At 46.6% G+C, this 10,022-nt stretch overlaps 1 protein-coding gene across 1 annotated transcript; it reads left to right on the top strand.

Moving 5' to 3' along the window:
• The first annotated feature begins 5,390 nt into the window (after positions 1–5,390).
• Positions 5,391–9,531, top strand: LOC125925568 (T-cell surface glycoprotein CD1a-like). The gene is made up of 6 exons (XM_049634618.1): positions 5,391–5,917; positions 6,764–7,030; positions 7,714–7,992; positions 8,187–8,465; positions 8,800–8,890; positions 9,036–9,531. Exons 1-6 carry the CDS (start codon positions 5,857–5,859, stop codon positions 9,112–9,114), a joined length of 1,056 nt encoding a protein of 351 aa, XP_049490575.1. The 5' UTR covers positions 5,391–5,856; the 3' UTR covers positions 9,115–9,531.
• Positions 9,532–10,022: the final 491 nt, after the last annotated feature.

The following is a 10,022-nucleotide window of genomic DNA, read 5'->3' as shown; positions in this document are numbered from 1 at the left end:
ACAAACACCTCACCATCGCCCCAAAGCCTCATCACATTACAGAGCTGAGGATCAGGGCAGCTTGTTAACGCAAAATCTAGGGAAATACAGATGCCTCCAAGGAAATATGGCATGCAAACCCTTGCTTACATAGGACAGATGCTATAGTCTCTACAAACCAGAAAGATTACTTCTGCTATAAGTGTTAACAAATGACTGAAGGCTAGCATGAGTCCCAGAAATTTGCTGTATCCCTAGGCTTTTCCCATCGACCTGGCCAGGGGCTCCCGACAGACTGGCATCCAGGATGCCAGATTCTTTCTGGTGGTACAAGCCTGAGGTCTGACAGAAGCTCCCTCCTGAGAGGGGCAGGAAGGCCACCATCCCCCACACAGAAAGGAGTCTTCATCGGGTGTGGGAAGGGCAGAGAGCCCCACTACCTCAGGGCACAGTGAGCCACTCTGCAGCTGAGGGGAGGGGCAGTGGGGGAAGGGACAGGAACACACCTTGTCCCAGACTAAGAGGTTCCATCTGCTGAGGCGAAGGCCCGGTCTCCAAACTGAAACACAAAACACCTGGCTGAGGATGGGACTGGACCAGAGTAGAGGTCGCATCCCCCTCTCTGTCCCAAGCAGACCAGCCAGCAGGGAACCAAGGGCAGCTCCTGCTAGTGGGGGGACAAGACGATGAAGATACATGTCCTTGAGCTACATCCTGTTAGAAAAAGAAAATCATAGACCCAAAATGATGTCATCAGTTGAGTTCCCTCCCTGGGGCTTCATACCCCTCTAACTAATTTCAGTGACCCTAGAAATGTAGCCTAAATGAGTCAGGCAGGAAATTTTTCTTTCCATCAGTACCACTGAATCTGTCACCTGGCACCTCTCCAACCCCCTAAGGAAGACAAGGTCATGTGCAGGATAAGACTCCTTGCTCTTCCCACAAGAAAACAGGCCTGAATCCTGGAACAACCCTTCTCCTTTGCTACCAGCCCCCTGGCCCCACCCTCCTTCTGTAAAAACCTTCCATTTGTACAACTTCTCAAGGTGCCTACCTGTGTGCTAGCTGGGGTGATGCGCAATTCATGGGTCATTTAATAAAGAAATTATTGCTCAAATGTATGAAGTTAAATTTTCTTATTTAACAGTTTTGATGTTTGCCTCTGGAAGATGAATGTAGACATCAAAGAATAAAAAGCTTAAAGGATGAGATTTTTCATTATATGTTAAGTATCTGGACACACAGCTGCCTCTCATACATTTTGGAACCACTCTCCGAGAACATGTTTCCAATACAAATAGAAAAAGCTGAGTAAGTCATGAATGAATGAATGAATGAATGAATGATAGAATGTATGAAAGAATGTATGAATGAATGAATAGATGTATTGTGTTCAAAAGAAATCCATAGAAAATTTCCTGCATTTTGAGTATTTCACTGCCATTGCCATGACATTTCCTGGTTTATTAAAGGCTGATACAGCTTGTCCTTTCATGTCTAGGAAAACCCTGGAAGAAATTTTTACCAGTCACTTATCCAGCAGCTGAACCAGCACTCTATTCCTGATCAGTGGTTTGTTAGAAACCCACGAAAACACCCAGGATAGGGATTGATCCAGATGTCAGTGTCAATAAGACAGGGTAAGAGTGGGACAGGTGAGGACACGTGAAGAAAAAGGCAAGCAGGTAAGAAAAGGAATAGGGGAATATTTTAAAGAAAGGAAGAGAGAAGTGTGGAGGAACATTGTAAAGAAGAGGCACATTAGCCCAGCATTCCCAGGGGCCACATCCACGTCCATCAGAGGGGAGCTTCCAGTCACAAAGGACAGAAAACTGCCTTGCTGGGCTGAGGCATGCAGGGAATGTATTGGCTGGTGGAACTGGGGGGGGGGTGCAAATCATTGGGGCTCCAGTCCCTTCTGTGGGTCTGTGTGTCTGCCTTCACTTTTCTGATGCTTTTGTTTCGTTGTTGCTGCTGCTTTTTGCTTCACTGGAGTATGATGACAAATGAAAATTGTACCTTTGTACAGTGTGCAGCTTTCCAACCACCCAGGGAGGAAGGCTGAGGGCCCCACTGGCCACATGGGCCTTCGCCAGGCCTGGCAGGTGCAGCACAGCCTGCGATGTGACAAGAACAAAAGTCCTCCTGATGAAAGTCTTCCAACAACTACTCCGAGAGGACAGCCTGAAGAACATCGGGAGTCCAGTGCACACAGCATGCAGGGAGCTACAGGTGACGCTCAGGCCCTGAGCTGTGGAGCCTCCAGTTTGACATGCAGCATTTTGACCGAAAATGAAGCATTGGTCAAGGAAATTGAATCGAGACAAATTGTGGAAAATATTATTTTATGTAGCATTCATCACCTGTTTGAATGCATTGAACTGCTGTGCAATAAACTCTGTTGTCTTTTGAAAACATAAAAGGAAGTAACCGCTTGATGGTTTAGTGTATGTGGACATGGTGACAGCATGCCCACAACTAAGCTAGTTAACATGGCTATCACCTCACATCCCGACCCTTTTCTTTTTTTCCTTTTTTTAATCAAGTTTTAATTTAAATTTCTGTTAGGTAGCATATAGGGTAATGTTACTTTCAGGGGTAGAATTTAGCAATTTCATCACCGACATACAACATCACAACAATGCCCATCACCCATTTCACTCATCCCCCACCCAATCCCCTCCAGGAACACTCAGTCTGTTCTCTGTAGGTAAGGGTCTGGTTCATGGTTTGTCTCCCTCTTTGATTCTCCTATACTTATCTGTTTAGTTTCTTCAATTCCTCATGTGAGTGAATAAAAATGGTATTTGTGTTTCTCTCACTGACTTATTTTGCTGAGCATAATACACTCTAGCTCTATCCATGGTACTGTAAACATCGAGATATCGTTATTTTATGGCTGAATGACATTCCATTGTGTGTAGATACCAAGTTCCATTCACCAGTCAATGGACATTGGGCTCTTTCCATTATTTGGCTATTGTTGATGGTACTGCTATAAACATCAGAGTGCATGTACCCCTTCAAATCAGTGTTTTTGTAGCCTTTGGGTAAAGACCTAGTAGTGACATTGCTGAGTCATAGGTGGTTCTATTTTAACTTTCTGAGGAAGCTCCACACTGTTTCCCAGAGTGCCTGCACCAGTTTGCATTCCCAGGAACAGTGTGAGGTATTCCCCTTTCTTCACATCCTCTTCATCACCTGTTGTTTCTTGTGTTGTTAATTTAGCGATTCTGACCGGTGTGATGTGATGGCTCATTGTAGCTTTGATTTGGGTTTGCCTGATGATAAATAATGATGACCATCCTTTCATGTGTCTGTAGCCATTTGCATGTGTTCTCTGGAAAAATGTCTTTTCATGACTTCTGCCCATGTCTTAATGGAATTATTAGCTTCTTTTGGGGGTATTGAGTTTGATAAGTTTGTTATAGATTTTGGAGACTAGCCGTCGTCACATATGTCATTTGCAAATATCTTCTCCCATTTTGAAGGTTGCCTTTTAGTTTTGTTGTTGTCCCACAATGTGGAACCTGAAATCATAAGCATGCCAGAAGAGAGCACAGGCAGGTCTGTCTCTCCATCAGCTGCAGCAATACTTTTCTAGAAATGGCTCCTGAGACAAGGGAAACAAAGCAAAGATAAAATATTGGGACTACAGGGAAATATAAAGCTTCTGCACAGCAAAGGTAACAATCAACAAAATTCAAAGGCAATATACAGAATGTGAACAGATATTTGCTAATGACATATCCAATAAAGGGTTAGTACCCAAATTACAAGGAACTTGTACAACTCAACACCAATAAAACCAATAATCCAATTAAAAACGGGCAGAAGACATGAATAGACATTTCTCCAGAGAAGACATCCAGATGGCCAAACAAACACATGAAAAGATGCTCAGCATCACTCTTCATCAGGGAAATGCAAATCAAAACCACAATGAGATGCCACCTCACTCCTGTCAGTTCGGTTAAATTCAGACACACAGGAAGTGTTGGGGAAGATGTGGAGAAGGACCCTTGTGCCCCGTTGGTAGGAATGCAAACTGGTGCAGCCCCTGTGGAAACAGTATGCAGTTTCCTCAACAGTTAAAAACAGATTTCCCACGTGATCCTGTAACTCCACTACTGTATATTTACTCAAGTAATATGAAAATGGCAATTTGAAAAGATACACGCACCCCTATGTTTACTGCGGCATTATTTACGGTAGCCAAATTATGGAAGCCACTCAGTGTCCACGGATGATGGATGAAGAAGGACAAAGTGTGATATGTACGTATAATGGGATGTTACTCAGTCAAGTAAAGGACTGAAATATTGCTATATGCAATGACATAGATGGAGCTGGAGAGTTTTAAGCTACATGAAATAAGTAAGTCTTCCAGAGAAAGACAAACACCTATTGTCTCACTCACGTGTGGAACTGAAGAAACAAAACAAATGAAAAAGACAAAAGAGAGATAAAGGAAAAAACTGAATGGGAACAATAGAGAACACTGTTGGTCACCCGAGGGGAGGCAGGTGGGGAATGAGAGAAGATGGTGAAGGGAATAGTTTTATACTTACATTGATGAACGCTGAGTAATGCATAGCGTTAACTCGAATTAAAAAAAAACCAAAACAAAAGGAAGAAAAAGTAACTCAGCACACCAGAATACATAATTCTTGGTGTATGTGTTATTTCCTCCCAAAGAGACTAAAAGCTCCTTGAATAAAGTGATTGGATTGTGAAGACTGTATTTTCGTGCATGTAGCAAGGTGCTTGGACCGGGCTGGTGTTAAGTGAGTGTTTGGTGAGTGAATATACATTAGTGCAAGTCCGACTGAGTGGGTATTCTTCAGATGTTTCAATGTCCTGTGGTCTCTCTGATGACAACTGATTCTCCCCTAAAATAATGGTGAATTGGTGGTTGTTGATACTGTTACACAGGCAATCATGGGGAAATTTGGAAAAGCAAATAGAACGTGTTAAAAGAAACCCATGGACTCAAAATGGTGTCTCAGGCCAAGCCAAGTCCCCAAACCTTGTTTGATGCCTAAGCTAACGGCAGTTCCAACCTCCCCCAGAAATGTAAGTCTTCCCCTGTCAGCAAGGAATTCTCTGTTCATCACAGTGAGGTCCGTTGTCACGTGGGTCCTCTCCATCCCCCAGTGAGGGGAGGTCATCTGTATGGCTAGACCTCTAAGCTCCCAATTAAGGGAAAGTGAGCTTCCCTGAAACATTTGTTTCTTGTATTTTTCCAACTTCCTTCCTATAAAAACTTATTTGTACGCTTCCTAGGGGCTCCTCTTTCCCATGCCAAATTGTATGCTCCCTCAAACTTGTATCCCTTAATGCAATCGATTAGATCTTCTAATTGACCTGGTTGATTGTTTTTAAACACAAGCAGTAACACATCAGAGATGCAGATGGGCTGGGGTGGGGGTGAGACAGGGAAGGGAGTCCATGGGGAGTGTTCCAAGGGCAGGAGGGACAGGGTGACAGCAGGCTCTAGGGCTGCATGCTGGGGAGCCGTGTTTTCATGGGTTACTGTCTGGATGAGGAGAAAAGGCGCAAGAGGTAGGGTCCCTTTTCCATGCCACCCAAGACTTGGTCCCCAGCACCTGAGTTAGGACCTTGGGAAACAGAATGGAGGCTGGTGACAGGGAGAAGCTGGAAGCGGGAGAGGAGGGTCAGACCCGGAGGGGAAGTGAGAGTCTGAGTAGGTGTCCAGGGTTGAGGGTGGAGTCCATCTGCATTGTCGCGGAGACTCAGGGAAGGCGTGTGTGTTGAGAAGGAAGTCAGAAGAGAGGGGCTGCGTGTGGGGAGGTTTGTGAGAACAGACGCCAAAGACCCACTTTCGGAGAGAAAGAAAGAACATCTGCACATAAGATGCTGTTGTTGCAACTGGTGTTGCTCACGGTTCTTGTCCCAGGTGGTGACAGTGACGATGGTGAGGACGGTGGCCCCGCTGAGGGGGTGTGTGGGTATGGGTATATGTATACGTGCATGTGTGTTTGTGTCATGGGTTCCTGCATGTGTGTAGTATGTGCACATGTGCGCACATGTTTGTGTCTGCACGTGTGATGTGCTTACATTTGGGTGTCACACATGTATGTGTGCTGACAGATGTGCCTTTGTGTGAACGTGTGGTCATGTATGTGATTGTGTGTCTGCATGTGTGCATAAGTATTATGAGTGTGTGCATATAATGACCATGTGTGTATCTCTGTGTGTCTTCATTTGTGCATGTGTGTATCATGTATGTACATGTGCTTGAGTGTCTCCATGAGTGTAAGCATGTATGAATGTGTGTGTATAGGTGCCTGTGTGTGTCTCAGTGTGTATCTGCATGTGTGTCTGTGTGTGTGTCCTGTGTGTAAAAGTGCTTGTGTGTCTGTATGTTTGTATTTTAATATGTGTGTGTTTGTACTTGTGTGTGAATGTGTGCATGTGTATCTGTGTATGTTAGTTTGTGCAAGATTGTGTGACTATATCTTTGCATGGGTGTGTCCATGTGTTTGTGCACACTCGCTTGTGTGTGCACTCGTGGTGTGGGTTCCCCAGCACACACATGGGGAGTGAGGGATGTCAGCCTGGTTCCTTCCTGAGCATCCCTGACCCAAGGGCCCTGTGCTCTTCTGAATGATGGGTGCCAAGCCTGGGGCTCTGGGGCAGCACATGTCTCCTAAGAGAACCATGGCTCCCTGTCCTCAGGGCCCCTCCCTGGCCTCTTTTCTGATTCTCTCTCCTTCCCTCTGCCCTCCTCTTCCTCACTCTATCTGTTCTCCTGCCACAGACTTCCAGGAGCCGAGCTCCTTCCGAATCATCCTGACAATATCCTTTTACAATCATTCCCGGACACAATATCACGTCTCAGCTTGGCTGGATGAGCTTCAGACTCATAGCTGGGACAGGAAGAAGGGAATTTTCGTGAACAAGCTCCCTTGGTCCAAGGGCAACTTCAGCAACAAGGAGCTGATGGAACAGGAAAGGGCAATACAGGCAGCTTCCATTAGAATTCCTCTGATATTTCAGGACCACGTCAGTCAATGGCAGCTTGAATGTGAGTTCAGGTCCCTCAGGGCAGGGGGGATGGAGGTGGCTGGTGTGTGTGTCACCTTGAGTTCCTTCTTCCTCCAGGAAAGAGTCTCCACTGGCTTCTGAAGTCTCCACTCCCCATTGTGAAACTGAATGACACCCATCTGGGCAGGAAGCAGAAGGCAGTCCCCACTTCTTAAAAGCTTTATGTCTTCTGCTCCTTCCCCTCCTCTCATTGACCTCAGGCTGGGTTCTCATGCCTCCACTAGTGTCTCCCTTGGCCACCCCATTCCCTGGATTCCACCCAGATACCTACTTCTCCGTCACTCTGTGACAGATCTTTGAATTGTGCTTTACTCCCCATTCAGTCCCCTCAGCAAACTCTATCTATGTACTCCATGTATTCACTATCCTCCTTTCAGCCTGGATGGTTTTATCCCAGCTCTCCTACTGAGCCCGTCCCTGTCCCCTGCCCACGCCCGTCCTGTCCCCCCCCCAACAGTTGTTCCTTCCTCAGTCATTCACCTCTTCCTCTGCTGCAGTGACCACCACTTCCCCCTGTCTGAGCTTCTGCTCAAACCAAATTTGCTCCATTCTGTCCAACTCTCAACTTCGCGCTCTGCTTTGTCTGTCCTTGGCTTCCACTTATCCCATTTCATCTTTTTCCCCACATTTCCCCATCGTGTAACTCACAATCTCTCTTCCCAGATCCCTTTCAGGTTCAGGTGGTCAGAGGCTGTGAGCTGCCCATTGGAGAGGCACCAGTAGGGTTTAAGCGGATTGCGTATGAAGGATCAGATCTCGTGAGCTTCCATAACATGTCATGGTGGCCATCTCCAAAGGGAGGAAGGAGGGCTCAGCAGGTCTGCAATCTATTCAATCAGTACCACGTGGTCAACATGAGAATACAGACACTTATTAATGACCTCTGTCCCCGTTTCCTCTTGGCTTTACTTGATGCAGGGAAGGCAGCTCTGCAGCGACAAGGTCAGTCCTGCTCCCTCCCTCCAAGCTTTCTTTCTGCACTCAGAAACTTGAAACATTTGCTCAAACTCAGGGAGAAAAGGGGCCAAGAGGGAGAGGGCTGATGGTGACAGGTTTCTAGAGGTGGAAAGGTGTGTATCTAAAGCGATGTGAGGATCTTCCCTCTCAGTCTGAGAATACCTGTCCTGTCTCTGCAGTGAAGCCAGAGGCCTGGCTGTCCACTGGCCCCAGTCCGGGTCCTGGCCATCTGCTCCTTGTGTGCCATGTCTCTGGTTTCTACCCAAAGCCCGTGCGGGTGATGTGGATGCAGGGTGAGCAGGAGAGGCAGAGCACCCGACGAAGCGACGTCTTGCCCCATGCTGACGGGACATGGTATCTTCAGACGTCCTTGGATGTGGAAGCCAGAGAGGCAGCTGGCCTGTCTTGCCGAGTGAGACACAGCAGTCTAGGAGGCCAGGACATGGTCCTCTACTGGGGTGAGAAAGCAGTGGGGGCTGGCTGGGAACGTGGGTGGGTGGCCCTTCAGCAAAGCAGAAAAGCCAGCTGAAAACTTTGGGATTCTAGGGACTCCAGATCATAAAGGACATAAAATTAATAGCCCAAGAAATGGAGAGCTTCATGTGAGGGCCCTGTAGATGTGGGAGGAAGCAGAGGGTTGGGTGAAGGATCCTTCTCTGAGTAGGGATGAGAGAAGAGAAAGAAGAAGGGTGGTTGGTGAGGCAGAGGGTGACAGGAGCAAAAAGGACCAGGAAGGTGCAGTTGAACCCAAGATGGATGGGAATTGATACTCTCTGTGCACCAAACCCACAGAGCAGCACCGGCCCGTGGACTTGGTCTTCCTGGCGGTGCTGGTGCCCCTGGTGCTTCTGGCAGGTCTTGCATTCTGGCTCTGGAAACGCTGGTAAGACTCTGGAACCATATTTCTGCTCTTTCCCGCTTATCTCCCCACATTCCTGTCTGTCCTCACCTTTCCTCCTCCCAGTGCTCCTCTCCCTACAGTCCTCATCCCCACCTGCTGCAGAGCATTTCCGATCTGTTCCTCCTAGCAAATCACACTGGAGACCTCAGTGCACTGGCCTCCCTTTGGAGAGAGATCCCAGCAGCCCAGGACCAGGACGTCCCTAAACCCATTTCAGCAGTGATGGACCAGCAAGTCCCTATGTGCAGCTTTTGTCTTTCCTTTCTGCTCAGGCATCAGTTGTCAGTATAAGCTGAGTGTCGTTTAACAGGAATTCTTGTTCTGACCTGAGTCTCAGACTTAAATCTCAAAATTATCTTAGAGTAAAATGAAGTCTGAGGACCTCCATGGGTCACAGACATCTTATGTTACTTCCTCCCACGCACCTTCTCTGGTCTGCATAGTGGAAGCAGTCTCTGCTTGGTGGGAATTTCCACCACTTTAACCTGCACTGTGGATAATCTACACCCAGTTCTTACCTGTTTTTGCCCTGCATTTAGGTCCCTTTTCCCTTCTAATTCCTAGGTCTCTTGAGTGCAAAGCCCACGTCTTTTTAATATTTGTATCATTGGCAAGGAGTCTCACCTGCATGGAATATGTCCTCAATAAACGTCTGTGTTGAATTGATGCCAACTTCATAGTTTTTTCTTTTTTGCTTCCTGTCGTGTTTGTAGTAGTTGAGACATTTGATGTTCTTCTTGTTAAAAGTCTTCTCACTTTGCCTGGAGACTTGATACTGTTATGGTTCCTTGGTAACATCTCTGAGCCTCTGAGGAGAATACAGTTTTGTCTGTGGATATTTCTATTATTTAAACACAGACACCTGTTGGAGTAGACCTGTTGTGGATAAAAGGAGGAGGGCAGATGCAGGTCCTGGCTGTTTGAGGCCCTCAGGACAGCAGTAGAGATTTCACCTTGGGGCTTGTTGGCAATATAGGGTCTTGGCCTCAACTGAGGTTCACTGAATCACAGTCTGCATTTCATTTGATTTATTTTTATTTTTTTTAAAACATTTATTCATTTTTGAGAGACAGAGAGAGACAGAGCATGAGTGGGGGAGGCAGAGAGTGAGGGA

Source organism: Panthera uncia, chromosome F1, assembly GCF_023721935.1.
Source record: "Panthera uncia isolate 11264 chromosome F1, Puncia_PCG_1.0, whole genome shotgun sequence".
Classification (NCBI taxonomy): Eukaryota; Metazoa; Chordata; class Mammalia; order Carnivora; family Felidae; genus Panthera; species Panthera uncia.
The sequence above is the reverse complement of the archived record's forward strand: the minus strand, read 5'-3'. Positions and strand labels throughout refer to the sequence as shown.